Source organism: Sinocyclocheilus rhinocerous, unplaced genomic scaffold (genome assembly GCF_001515625.1).
Source record: "Sinocyclocheilus rhinocerous isolate Xijiao unplaced genomic scaffold, SAMN03320098_v1.1 scaffold3939, whole genome shotgun sequence".
Lineage (NCBI taxonomy): Eukaryota > Metazoa > Chordata > Actinopteri > Cypriniformes > Cyprinidae > Sinocyclocheilus > Sinocyclocheilus rhinocerous.
The window spans coordinates 18,205-32,289 of record NW_015631054.1 but is presented as its reverse complement, the minus strand read 5'-3'; the positions used below and the strand labels follow the sequence as shown (position 1 = coordinate 32,289).

The 14,085-nt window shown below is 40.1% G+C and overlaps 1 protein-coding gene across 1 annotated transcript; it reads right to left on the bottom strand.

Annotated features, from left to right (window-relative positions):
* Positions 1 to 2,787: 2,787 nt before the first annotated feature.
* LOC107741380 (extracellular calcium-sensing receptor-like) lies at positions 2,788 to 6,019 on the bottom strand. The gene is made up of 6 exons (XM_016554087.1): positions 5,910 to 6,019; positions 5,462 to 5,753; positions 4,461 to 5,270; positions 4,121 to 4,348; positions 3,838 to 3,952; positions 2,788 to 3,701 (listed from the first exon to the last, which is right to left on the bottom strand). Exons 1-6 carry the CDS (start codon positions 6,017 to 6,019, stop codon positions 2,788 to 2,790), a joined length of 2,469 nt encoding a protein of 822 aa, XP_016409573.1.
* Between the last annotated feature and the right edge of the window lie 8,066 nt (positions 6,020 to 14,085).

Below are 14,085 nucleotides of genomic sequence, written 5' to 3'. Positions count from 1 at the left end.
GAGGAATCAGGAAACGAAGGAGGGCTGGACGGGACCAGCGGAGACGAAGGAGACTCGGGGGACGATGGAGAGCTGGACGGGACCAGCGGAGACTAAGGAGACTCGGGGGACGATGGAGAGCTGAACGGGACCAGCGGAGACGAAGGAGAACTTTCTAGAGCGGATTCTGGGGTGAGGATAGGAGCCGAGAACTCTGGAGGTAGCGCCATGTCCAAGAGCGCTGAGTCAGCGGCGGCCGGCGGGCCCGAGTCAACGGCGGCCAGCAGGCTTGTCTCGGGAACGGCTGGCGTTTCTGTGCTGAGGACAATGATGGAGCTCCGGAGGATACGGGGGTATTTGGGGCAGGGCAGGTGGTCTGAGCCGTTGGTGCGGTATGTGGAGGTTCCTGGCATGGGGTGAGCTGGCGAGACGCGGCGTGCCTCAGAGGGAACTGGACGGCGAGACTGAAACTTTTCCTTTATTTCTTCAACTTCTAAATTTTAACTGTTTAAATAAAGAACGAGATTGATCAGCTCGATCAGGAAAAAAATAAAATAAAATCGCTCACGGGCAGATCACAGATCATCTTGCCGTCCAGCCCCAGCAGAAAGCACGCACCAAGAGCGGCATCGTGCCAGCTGAGCTGGTTAGTAAGCTCGAGGAAATCCTCCACATACCGTTCCAACCTCCGACTGGCCTGCCGCAAACCCCACAACTTGTCTTCAGCAGTCATCCCTTCTTTTTGTTTTTAGGTTCTGTCTTCTGTCACGGGTTGCCAGGGGAAAGGAGCTCGAAGGAGTACAAAGGAGGCAGATAGTCAAACGTACAGAGTCTTTAATTAATCTTCATGGGAACGTAGCAGAAAACAACCTCTTTACACGACGGAGACAGGACAAAGAAACTGAGGAAAGGCAGGGCTATAAATACTAACTCAAACGATGGACTAATAGGATGATTAACGAACACAGGTGGAAACTAATGAAATAATCAAGCAACACAGGAAAACTAGGTCAAGGCAGGGAGAACAGAAACACAGAACATAAACGTGACAATAACTATATGTTCAGATTTACGTCTATATATTCAGACTTATAACTATATATTAAGATTTGCTTTTATATATTCAGACTTATAACTATATATTCAGATTTACTTCTATATTTTCAGACTTATAACTACATATTCAGATTTGCTTTTATATATTCAGACTTATAACTATATATTCAGATTTGCTTCTATATATTCAGACTTATAACTACATATTCATATTTACTTCTATATATTTACAATTTACATTTATATATTCAGAGTCATAACTATATATTCCGATTTACTTCTATATATTCACAATTTACATTTATATATTCAGATTTATAACTATATATTCAGATTTACTTCCTATATATTCAGACTTATAAGTCTGAATATATTGTTATGTCTGAATATATAGAAGTAAACCTGAATATGTAGTTATAAGTATATATTCACAATTTACATTTACATATTCAGATTTTTATATAATTATTTCCTGTTTTGCACCTATATAAAATATATGCATACATATGGTCATGTTACAACGTGCCCCTCAGATGTTACAATGTACCCCACCTATGGGCCATGTTGTCACATTTCACTTCCATTTTCTGAGGGTAAATAAAGAAAAACGTATACACTGTAATTATGAAACAAAGTGACATATTTGTACTAGACAAGTGTGAAATTACTGTGGATAAAATATTATACTCTGAACCCCAAGTGGATTTACACAAACTGAGAAAGTCAAAAAGTGTTATGTTGTGCCCCGCTCTCCACTACTTCATTACTTTTTTTTTTTTTTTGTATTAATTTAGCTTTTGTTTTATCTAAAGCGACTTACAAATAAGAAATACAACAAGATATTTCTCATAAAGTGGCAATAAACACGAGACAACATTTCAGACATTAGAATAGTACAAACTGAAACAGAGGGATTAAGGAATAGTGAAAGCATAGAGAAAGATTATTTATTTCTTTTTTTTTTCAACACTTAAGTGCTGATGGAAGTGGCAAGTTTTCAGCTCTTCCTTCCATACCTTTCATCACCCCACATTCCTTAGAAAATGCATTTTATTTCTAGATTTAGCAGTGCCAAAATATTTCAAGCAATCCGATTTTTGCCTTTTCCCTGTACATTGATTACCCCTTGTGGGTTTATGTCTTGCGTTCCATTTACCTTTATTGCTTTAATACTTTATTGCTTAAAGACTGAGTGCTTGAGACAGCTGCTTGGTTTAAAAGTGTCTTCTGTATAAGCAGTGCTTCATACATCACTGCTGTGACACATTACATGTCTTCCTATCTGGTGCCCCATTTCGTAGTCAATTTATAGTTTTCTTGCTGATCAGTTCTCTGATTGTTCCCAGGTGTGTTTTCTTTGCCAATTACCTTTTGTATATTTAAACCCCAGGGTTTCATGTGTTCTTTGTCAAGTCTTGTCCATGAATGGTTGTATCGTTGATGTCCTCAGTCATGTTCCTTGGTTTTCTGTTATTTTCCTAGTCTGTTGTTGTATTTTTATTGTGTTAACAATCTCACTATACATGGTTCCTACTCTCACTCATCTCTGAGTTCACCAGCGTTACAGCTACACTTTTGACAAAGAACCTTTATTTTGACAAATTGATAACTTATATGTTAATGATTATAGGTCTACTACAAAACAGTAGACATTGCAAAAGGTTTTGCTTACTTGTTTATGAAAATGAAACTCAAAAGGAGAATTCGCAAGTCAAATTAGAATTCGCAATTTTATATCACAGTGATGTAGAACTACTTATTTTGTGTTTCTCTTCCCATGATGTTTTTTTTAGTGTTTTTCTCTGGATGTAAAAGGATGATGTAGCACTTTGGGGCAAATATGGCCACCAGTAATCCAAAACTAGAAGCTAGGATGGCAAATATCTCCACGGCCACTGCATATTTCCCTGGTGAGCTCACATATGCTGGAACAAATGCTATCCACACAGCACAGAAGATCAGCATGCTAAAGGTGATGAACTTCGCTTCGTTAAAATGATCTGGAAGGTTCCTTGCCAGGAAAGCTAACAGGAAACTTACTGCTGCTAGGAAGCCAATGTAGCCCAGAAGCACTGCAAACCCAGCCACTGAGCTAATGGCACATTCATATACTATTTTGGAGCTGACATACTGGCTATTTTTATGTGGTGTTGGAGAAGCATTTGATAGCCAGACAATGCATATTGCCACCTGGAGGGCTGTTAGCACCATAACTGTGCTTCTTTGCTGTGCTGTCCCAAACCATTTCATCGCACCTCTACCCTCTGGCCGAGATGACTTGAATACGGCTATTACCACCATAGTCTTGACCAGGATGCTGGAGATGCACAAGACAAAGCTTATGCCAAACACAGCATGTCTTAACTGACACGTCCATAATTGTGGCCGGCCAATGAACAGCAGCACACACAAAAAACACAGTTTGAGCGAGAACAGCAACAGGAAGCTGAGCTCTGAATTGTTGGCACGTACTATGGGAGTGTTACGGTGAAGAGCAAATATGATCATCACAAGAGCACAGAGGCAGGTGCCAAGCAGGGAAGCAGTGGTCAGAGAGATTCCCAAAGGATCCTCATATGATAAGAACTCTTCTTCTTTAGGAACACACCTGTCTTTATCTGGATTGGACCAGAAATCATCTGGACATATTGTACACTCATTAGCATCTGTAAGAGAGACATAAATTGAAGGGGTAAAAAAATGAAGAGAGAGCTCATGAGAGAGGAAAAAAATCTAATGATATTTGAATGTTAGAATAGGAAATTATTATTATTATTTTTTTACTGTTAATAATGTCATCACCGGTTGTATTAGAAATTTCTCCATCTGCACATGGCAAGCAGTCAAAACAGCAGACAGGAAGGCCCTTCCTCCTGGCACGTCTGGTTCCTGGGGAGCAGCTCTCACTGCACACAGACTGTGGGGGCTGAAAGAGACATCATCTGTCATGTATCTGTCATCTGTTTTACATGATAACAAGCTTGGTCTTCCCATTAATTTATTCTCATTTTTCTTATCATAGCTTTGACTAGTATTTAGGCTATGTATCTGCAAAAAAAGATGATTAACATGTAATGTTAATTACTTTTTTTGTCTCAAAGTTCCAGTATAATGCTTCCTCATCCAGTGTGAGCACCTTTCCTGTTGCCGCCCCTTCATCTACCACACCAACTGTGCGGACAACGATTGACCCATCAGAGCTCGGCTGCCAGTTCATCACATCATAGATGGCCAGAGCATCTCCATTCTCATCAAATGACACAAGATCCCCAAAGCCTGTGGTGAAGTTCACGTTCTGTAGGTAGTGAACCAGCTGTACAGTTTGTAGATAGGATAGGTGTTAAATGTTATGCTACTTATTTTAATTTTGTGTATAATTCTTTCTTTTATGTGATTTAAATCTGCACTATATATTTGTTCCTTACTTGCCAGGGCTGTAAGTTGGTTATATCTGCACAGCTGTTCCCACTGAATGGTCCTCTCCCCTCCACACACTGCATCAGGTCATGAAGCGCATGTGCCAGGGAATAAACTGTTTTATACACATTATATGAGGCCCTCAGCTCTGAAACATCAGTGTATGCTGTATATGTGTTGCTCAGATCCTCTTGCCCTGAACACATTTTTTCTCCTCTTCCTCCAATGTTAAATCTGCACTTAAACATGTTCTCCCAGAAGATTCTCACCATATTGTTTCTTTGATCATTATTAGGACGGAGATGTAGAAGAAATTCATGAAGTCCTTGGATCTCTCCACGCCTAATGGCAATGCCCAGTGTGCCCCCTAGGAAGGGCAAAAGACGCTGAGTGTGAAATACAGGTGAAGTAGCCCAGGCTTCACTTGCAATCCATTGTCTGTCTGTTACATTCTGCAATACCACTTCATCCATCAAAGGCAACAGATATGTTGAAGTGGAGAACACCACAACTACTCTCGCTGTAGAGGCTTGTATCAATCCCACTGTATGCTGAATATATTTGCGGTTGTTATCTAGAGGCAAGATTTCAGAAAAAGCAACACACCCTCCAAACACCTGCACATCTTGGAGGAAGGATTGAGCAGCGTGGTTGCCATAGTCATCATCACTGTAGACAAGACCAACCCAGGTCCATCCAAAATGTTTTAAAATCTTGATCATTGCCCTCACTTGGAAAGCATCACTGGGGATTGTTCTGAAGAAAGAGGGGTATTTTTTTCTGTTACTCAAACAGGAACAGGTGGCAAAGTAGCTAACCTAATAAGGCAAAAGCAAGAGGAGAGACAAAGAGCAAGAAAAAGAAAGACAGCTGCAGGACTATTATTTACATAAAAATCATTTTAAGCAATAAAAAAATTCTGCACCTAATGAAAATGAGTATACAGAAACAGTACAGAAAAGTACATAAAATGTAAATACAATCTATTAGTAATTTAATTTCATCTTACTATAGGTACTCGAAATAGCCCCAGAACACTGGAAATCGCAATAGAAGGAGTGGAATTTGAATCCCCAACAATCCCAATCACCGGAGGAGGGCCAGTGCAGTTGAGGTTAGAGAAGTACACCTCTGTTCCACTAACCAGGGATAAGGCAGCCCGGAATGCCATTCCTAGCATCACACAGTTGTCATAAAGTTGGTAACCAAGAGTGATGTTAGGCAGCAGGTCTGGATTCTTATTGATCTCATCTATAGCAAAAACCATAGTTTGTGCCTGCTGGAAACTTGCCATATCAAATCTACGAAAAAGTAGGATAAATGTTGATATTTAACAGTTCTAAAAAGGTAATACAAAAAATAAGTGAAACACCATTTGAGCAAATTCACATAAACAATAAACACTGTATAGCTTGGGTATATCCTTGTATAGCTATACTTAAACACTCCAGACTCACTGCTCACAGTACGGTGGCTTCGGCTCTGTTCTGAAGCTTAGCTCTGGAAACACTGTGAGGAAGTGAACCTCAAACAGGCCTCCTAGTATGACATCTCCAGCCTGGTACATTCCATTCAACCTGAAGCGTCCCTGAAGCTGACAGGTACCTGATCGGAGGATTGAAGCTGCAGAATTAAATTTAAAGGAAAGATACAGGCAGATGATTAGAGCGGTCCACATCTCTCTTATTTTCTGACCCACTCACTTGTTCTTCTCTCTAAATTTATGATGAAGGTCGTGGGGGTGTTACTTTTAGAGAGCAGGCGGTGCCAAGTGCCCATGCCTGGAAATGAGGGTGTCAATATTTTATTCCCTCAATTATCCTTTTCTTGAATTAGCGTAATTTATTTTAAATTATTTGTAGTTAGGTTTCAGGTCAAATGTGTATTCTTTAATGTTATAATATTTGACTTACTATCTTAATATGTATAGTCACATATAGTATGTAAATTATCTTAGGTTGATTTCAAAGAAAAGTGTGAACACTTATTTCTGTGAATCCATCTGGTGATGGTAGTAGCACATAAATTGGACAGTTCTGCTTGAAAGTTGCAACTTGTTTTGGTAATGAAAATTCAAACCAACCAATCTGTTAAATCTCAGCTAGTTGTGGTTGAGGATATTTAAGGTGAGTGCGTTTGACATACACACACTTTTCTGTGTTTGGTCCATGTACTTTATGTTCACTTGGTTGATGTCTGCTTGCTTAGCAGCACTACACACTGATGTCATATAATGTTGTCTAATAATAGCATAATATTTGCTATAGGGTGACATAAAATGAACTCATGAACTAAGGTAAAATGACTTCTTCCTCAACAGAAATAAAAGAGCTTATAAAGACGTTGTTGTACTTTCTCACAGAGATTCTCTAAAGGATTGACTAATTGAGACCACATCTTTTCAATGTCTTTCTCAAAATGTCCTCTAGATGACACTCATACACCTTTATTGCTTACACTTTAACACTTTGTTTTATATTTCCACTCTATCACATTCTACCAGTAGGATGCCGTGATGCTGTATTGCTTCAGGTCCCAGATTTAACAGTTAGAAATGTATTTATTGTACAACAGTAAACAAAAATGCCCTCAAAACAATTAACAAAACATTTAATTATATTCATTATTTATTAAGTTATACATGTAAATGTTATTAAAATAAAACTAAAATAAAAACTAGCTTATTTTTGCCATTTTTTGATAAGACAGTGTAGATTCTTGACAGGAAGTAAAGTAGCAAAGAGAGAGAGAGAGAGAGAGAGAGAGAGAGAGAGAGAGAGAGGTGGTGGGGTTGATTGGGAAAGGTTCACGAGCTAGGACTTGAACTTGGGACACCCAAGTGCTATATTTTGGCGTGCTGCCCATGAGGCACAGTCATGGCCCTAACTGCCCCTTTTGGTGTATAAGCATCGACAGATTCTGGTGTTTTTAACATGTTTGACTCTCGAAACGCCCTGTAGATCTGTCTCTGTGGACATGTCACTGGAGTCTACTTTACTAACTCACAAGTGATGCCTGTAACCAACAGTGTTTTTTTTTTTCTTGTGTGGTCTAAAACAGTGGTTCCCAATTCCAGTCCTCATACCCCCTAAGCCTCTAGCATCGACGATAGATCGCTGTTTTTCAATGGAAAGCTTATAAGTAATGTATTTGCTACATTTGTGTAAGCAGCCCAGATAGCAAAATGACTCCGGAGCGGATTCGCCCCGGAGTCACCACAAGCTCCAGAACGGATCTGCAAAACGGGTCCGTATCGGAGTCCACTTGCACAGCGCAACGGATCCGGAACAGATAAGGATTACGGATCCGGACCGGTTCCGGTCCAGACCCTACCCGTATCCGCTAATAAAGCGGTTCATCCGGCCCGGATCCGATCCGGACCCGTTGATAAAGAAAAGGATCCGATCAGGACCCGCTGATTAAGTAACTCATCCGGACCGGATCCGATCTGGACCCGTTCATTTAGTGGGTCTATACCTTATTTAAAATGGGTAATCTGGCCAAAACTAGCTATGGAAATACCTAAAATAGAGACAACAATCACTTTTATAGAGCAGTGTAGTCTACCCAGATAGCAAGAGTGTTTGGGCCAAATGTAGCTGATAGCTGTCACATTTGGCCTAGGTATGGCATGGCTGAGCACGTATGGGCCAAACTTTAACCGTATATGTTTTGCCATGGATTTAGAATTAGAGGGACTTTTCCTTAATCCGTTTCAATTCATAGCCGTGAATAAATCTTCACTATACATTATTACTATACATTACATTCTGTAATCGTAAGGTTTGTGTTTTGATTTTTTCGATAAGAAACAAAGTCTCATCCTTAAAATTATGTTATTTTATCAGGAAATTAAATCCATAAATGCCGTTTTGACGCTCTTTGATGTGGCGTGACATACCGCTGCAAGCGGAAGCACAGAGAGTGACCCAGTCAGCAAATTTCCTTTGGCGCAGATCTGGATCATATCAACAGCTAAAGTGTGGCCCAGATTAGTTCGTGTTTGCCGGCCCAAAACTGGTCCACATCTTTTTAGCCAGAACTGAACCAAAACAGTGCCATAACCCAACCCTGAGTGAGCCAAATATCATCATTCCTTCCCTTTAAAACTCTTTTCTACTAATTACAACCGGTTATAATGCGAAATAAACACGCTCATGTCATGTAATCTCAATCAGTTTTGCAACCGCGGAAAAATGCCAATAAAACAGCATTACCTTTACCGCAGGCAAGTCATTCAGTGTCCACATCTTGTTGCTAGAAAATTGCAATGTGCAAATGTGCAGTTTATATGTTTGCATACATTTTTTTAAATTTTTTTAGTGTTGCTTATTGTATCTAAAAATAAATAGAAATTTTATTTAATAGATTGGGCTCTGTTGTTAAATAATAATAAAATTCTACAATAAACATTTTAAAAATGAGTGTGAATCCATTTTTGTGTTTAAGATTTACTTGGGTAATGGGTATTTAAAAATAAATAAATAAATAGGTGTGGTGTAAATATGGTTAAATAATGGCATTTGGTTTATCAGCCACATGTGGGCCACATAAGGGCCATCAGCCCTTTACAGAACTTAGCCATATAAGAATACCATATAAGGTCCATATATCAGCCACATCTGTTTTTATTATTTGGCTCACTCTGGGTTGGGTTATGGCACTGTTTAGGTTCAGTTCTGGCTAAAAAGATGTGGACCAGTTTTGGGCCGGCGAACACAAACTAATCTGGGCCACACTTTAGCTGTTGAATATGGGCCAGATCCGCGCCAAAGGAAATTTGCTAACAGGGCAGCCTTTGCTCAGACCCCAGATAGCAAATGACATCTGGCCCAGTTCTGGCCCACATCTCCCACATTCTTCTGGCCCACATACCGCGTGGAATGACGGCGATGACTCAACCTGAGTCTGGCTGACAGAAGTCAGCCACAACTGAACCGGATCTGGGCCGCATCTCACAAATTATTGTTTGGCTCTCTCTGGGTTGGGTTATGGCACTGTTTAGGTTCAGTTCTGGCTAAAAAGATGTGGACCAGTTTTGAGCCGGCGAACACAAACTAATCTGGGCCACACTTTAGCTGTTGATATGAGCCAGATAATTTGCTGACTGGTGTTCTGGTCTTGTGAGTCCATTAAATAAAACAGCTTCACAGTTGAAAGGCAACGTTGGTATTTTATTAGCGGCTACAATTGTGACGTGCTGCCACCACGCACACTCCCAGGGCCTCTGCCCCCATGCTGCACATGCGCAGATATATATTGTTTAAACCACACTTGGTTGCCATTACTATTATCATTACATCTTCCTTTTTTTTTAAATACACAGATAACAATCATAAATCTTAGCCACACTTAACACAATTCATAAAGAACATAATTTACACACTACTAATAAATAATAAATATTTCAGCATGTTTCAATAAATATTTCAGCATGTTTTGATAAATCTCTCAGCATGTTTCAATAAGTCTCTCAAGACATTTCCGTACACGAACAGATCTTCTCAAAGGCATCTCAGTCCTTTCAATTTGCTCTGTTTGTTCTGACTCAGCAGATACGTCTTTCAAGAAATGTTGACGATTCCTCCTTAACACAGCACCACTTGGCATTTCAACATTGTAAGATCTTGGTTGAACTTGTTCAATTACAATGCCTTTCTGATTCCAAATATTGGATTTATCTTTGAATCTAACCTCCTCGCCAACACCAAGCTCGGGCAACTGACGAGTTCCTTTATCGTAATATGACTTCTGCTTAGCCCTTTGTTGTTCTTTGTATTTCTTGATTTTTTCACCATGTCGTGTTAACAGAAGATTCTTCTGCAAAGCTCCGAAAGCTGGCATTAATAAATTGAGGGCCATTATCAGTAAAGACTTCCTGTGGTACTCCATGTCGAGCAAAAATTGACTTCATGCATGAGATAACATTTTCTGCTGTAATTGTGCTTAACACACACACCTCAGGATGAAATGAGTAATAGCCAGTAACCAAAAGGTAATTTTTCCATGACATGTAAAAATGTCTGCACCTACTTTTTGATATGGTCTTTCAGGTACTGGATGTGGTTGTAGAGGCTCTCTTGGATTACTATATTGATGTTTAACACGCGTCTGGCATTTTGACATGACAGTTGTAATGTCTTGATTGATTCCAGGCCAATACATGACCTCACGAGCTCTCTTCTTACACTTCTCAATTCCTAAATGGCCTTCATGAATTTTCACCAACATCTGATTTCTCAGACTTCTGGGAATCACTATTTTATTTCCTTTATACAGAATCTCATCACAAACAGACAGTTCATCCTTGCAGTTCCAAAACTCATACACCTCTGCCACACAATTTTGTTTTTTATCTGGCCAGCCATCCATGACATACGGTTTCACCTGTTGGAGCACTTGATCTCGTTCAGTCTCTTTACCCATTAACTTCATCTTGGAGTCAGCGACAGGCAAGGTTTCCAGAACCATGTTCACATATGCTTGAATATCCTCAGTCAATTTCTCACTAGATGTAGAATTCGGATCGACAGCTCTGGACAGGGTGTCAGCCATGAACATTAATTTACCTGGTGTGTAAAACACAGATAATGCATAACGTTGTTGTAACGGGGCTGACGAGACGTGAGATGTGCGGATCCATGTGCGAGCTTTATTAAAACAGAAGAGGTCAGAAACACAGGCAGGGTCGAACAATGGCAAACAGGTATAATGAGGGCAAGACAGAAGAGTAATCCAAAACGGGCGTGGTCGATAAGCGGCTAACAATATCCAGAGGGCTTGACACGAGGGGTATCCAATAACGATGCAAAGGTCCAAGCAGCGGCAAACAGTATCCGAACAGGGCAAGACGAGAGAGGTAGTCCCTGTTGTTCTGTTGTCGGTGTTTCATTGTCTGAATATGGCACTTATCACATGCTGTGTGGTATCGGCGTTTGGTATCGGGGCATTTTAACGAGTACGAGTACGAGTACAAGAGCTCAGTATCGGGCCCAATACCGATACCAGTATCGGTATCGGTGCATCCCTAGCAGAAACCTTCATGGGATCTGGTCGCACTCCTTTACTACTGACAATGTCACCCAGAAATGTCAACTCTGTTACTCCAAATTGGCACTTTTCTCTATTCAACTTCAAATTTGCACTTCTCGTTGCTTCTAGAACTTTCCTTAGCCTTGCGTCACGCTCTTCCTTTGAAGCACCCCAAACAATTATATCATCCATTGATGAATCAACACCATCCATGTGTTCATATATCATATGTACTGTTTTATGATACACCTCAGGAGCCGAAGCAATTCCAAAAGGAAGCCTCAAAAAACAATATCTTCCATATGGGGTGTTAAATGAGCATAACTTCGAGCTAACCTCATCCAACTTCAACTGCCAAAAGCCTGAAGATGCATTGAGTTTGTTGAAATATTTAGCATTTGCAAACTGTGCCATAATCTCTTCATGTGTGGGAAGCTTAAAATGCTCTCTCTTAATTGCTCTGTTCAAATCTCTGGGATCAAGACAAATTCTCAACTTTCCATTCTTCTTGTCAACAATTACCAAGGAACTAACCCACTCAGTGGGCTCATCAATTTTCCGTATCACACCTAAACTCTCCATTCTGTCCAGTTCTTTCTTTAATTGTTGTTTAAGTGCAAACGGTACTTTTCGACATGGATGGACAACTGGTGGTACAGTTTCATCTACTTGGATGTTATGCACTCCTGGCAAGCAACCCAAGCCTTTAAACAGTTCCTCATACTCTCTTAAGACGGATTCATCTTCAGATTAATTTGTCTCTTCAACAACCAGCACTCTTCTCACCAAGTTCAGCCTCTCACAAGCAGCCAAGCCTAAAAGTGCTGGTACATCCTCCGGCACCACCACAAATGACAAATGATATGTCTTCTCTTTATATTGTACTTTCACAACACATTTTCCTTTCACTGGTATATCTGTTCCAGAATATCCAGTTACTTTTACATTAGCAGAGTGCAGTTTTGGCCTTGGTTTCAACTTGTTAAACTCAACTTCAGACATTATATTAACTTGGGCTCCTGTATCCAGCTTACATGCAATTGTGCAACCATTTATTTGTAGATGTACAATCCACTCTTTCTGGTAACTTTCACATTCGGTTACTGCATCTACATAAAATTCTTCCAATTCACACTCAGTAACTGCATTCACTTGGTTAAATGATCTCTTGCTTTTACAACAATGTGCATAATGATTATTTTTATCACAATTGTTGCATTTTTTACCATAAGCTGGACATTTTCTGGGCGGATGTTGCATCCTACAACGATCACATATTCTTTGACGCTTCTCATCCGTTACTCTGCCCCTTTCCTTGAACGTTGTTTTCCTTACACGTCCGCTAGGTGGTGTCTGACATTTCTTTACAACATCCACAGTACAGCTCTCATTTAACAACTCTTTTGCTTGTGTCTTTACAGTTTCTGCTGCTCTGCAAAGCGAAAGCGCTTTCTCCAAATCCAAATTTTGTTCCCTGAGCAGTCGCTCCCTCAATCCATTGTCAGGTATTCCACACACAATTCTGTCTTTTATCAGAGAATCTGTTAACTCGCCAAACTCACACGTTTTACTCCTATGTCTCAACTCCGTCACATATTGATCAATGGTTTCCCCACTCCTCTGCATGCATGTAAAAAATCAATGCCTCTCATAAGTAACATTCCTCTTCGGGATACAAAACACTTCAAATTTATCCATTATTGGCTGCAATCGCAAACTCTCTCCTTCTTCAAAAGTGAAATTATTATATACCTCCAATGCTTCATCACCCACCACATGAAGAAACAATGATGCTTTCATCTTTTCCCCTTTACGATCTCCATCAATTGCAGATAAGTACAAGAGAAATCGTTGCTTGAATCGTCTCCAATTCTCAGCAACATTACCGGTAAGTTGAAGTTTCGGAGGCGGCTGCAATCCTTCCATCTTCTGTGTTTGTAATCCACATGTGCATGCACTCTTAACTTTTCTTCTCAACTTTCATACTCCGCTCCGTACCATATATGTTCCTTTCAAAAAGCCACTTCTGACACCATGTTCTGGTCTTGTGAGTCCATTAAATAAAACAGCTTCACAGTTGAAAGGCAACGTTGGTATTTTATTAGCGGCTACAATTGTGACGTGCTGCCACCACGCACACTCCCAGGGCCTCTGCCCCCATGCTGCACATGCGCAGATATATATTGTTTAAACCACACCTGGTTGCCATTACTATTATCATTACAACTGGGTTATGGTTAACATTTGGCTTTTATTTGGAAAAACACATATAAACTGCTGGCAGGTTAGTGGCAGTCCACATCTCAGCCCATTCAACAATGCTATTGGTTGCTTTGTGTCTTCCCTTATTCCTATTGGTGGATTACTGAAATTTTAAAAATATGTCCGTTATTTCCCGCTCTGCTTCCTCTTTCAGTCGCCATTAAAAAAGAAGAAGATGATGAAAAAGCTCCCTATTTACAACAACAGCACTCATGTCTTGGGTGGTAGAAAAGAATGTGTGCAGTGCTGATTTACACTCCTTTATGTGTTTGTCTTGAAATAATATCTAATGTGTGATACTAATTATGATATACTAATGTTCTTTTTTCTCTTCTTTTT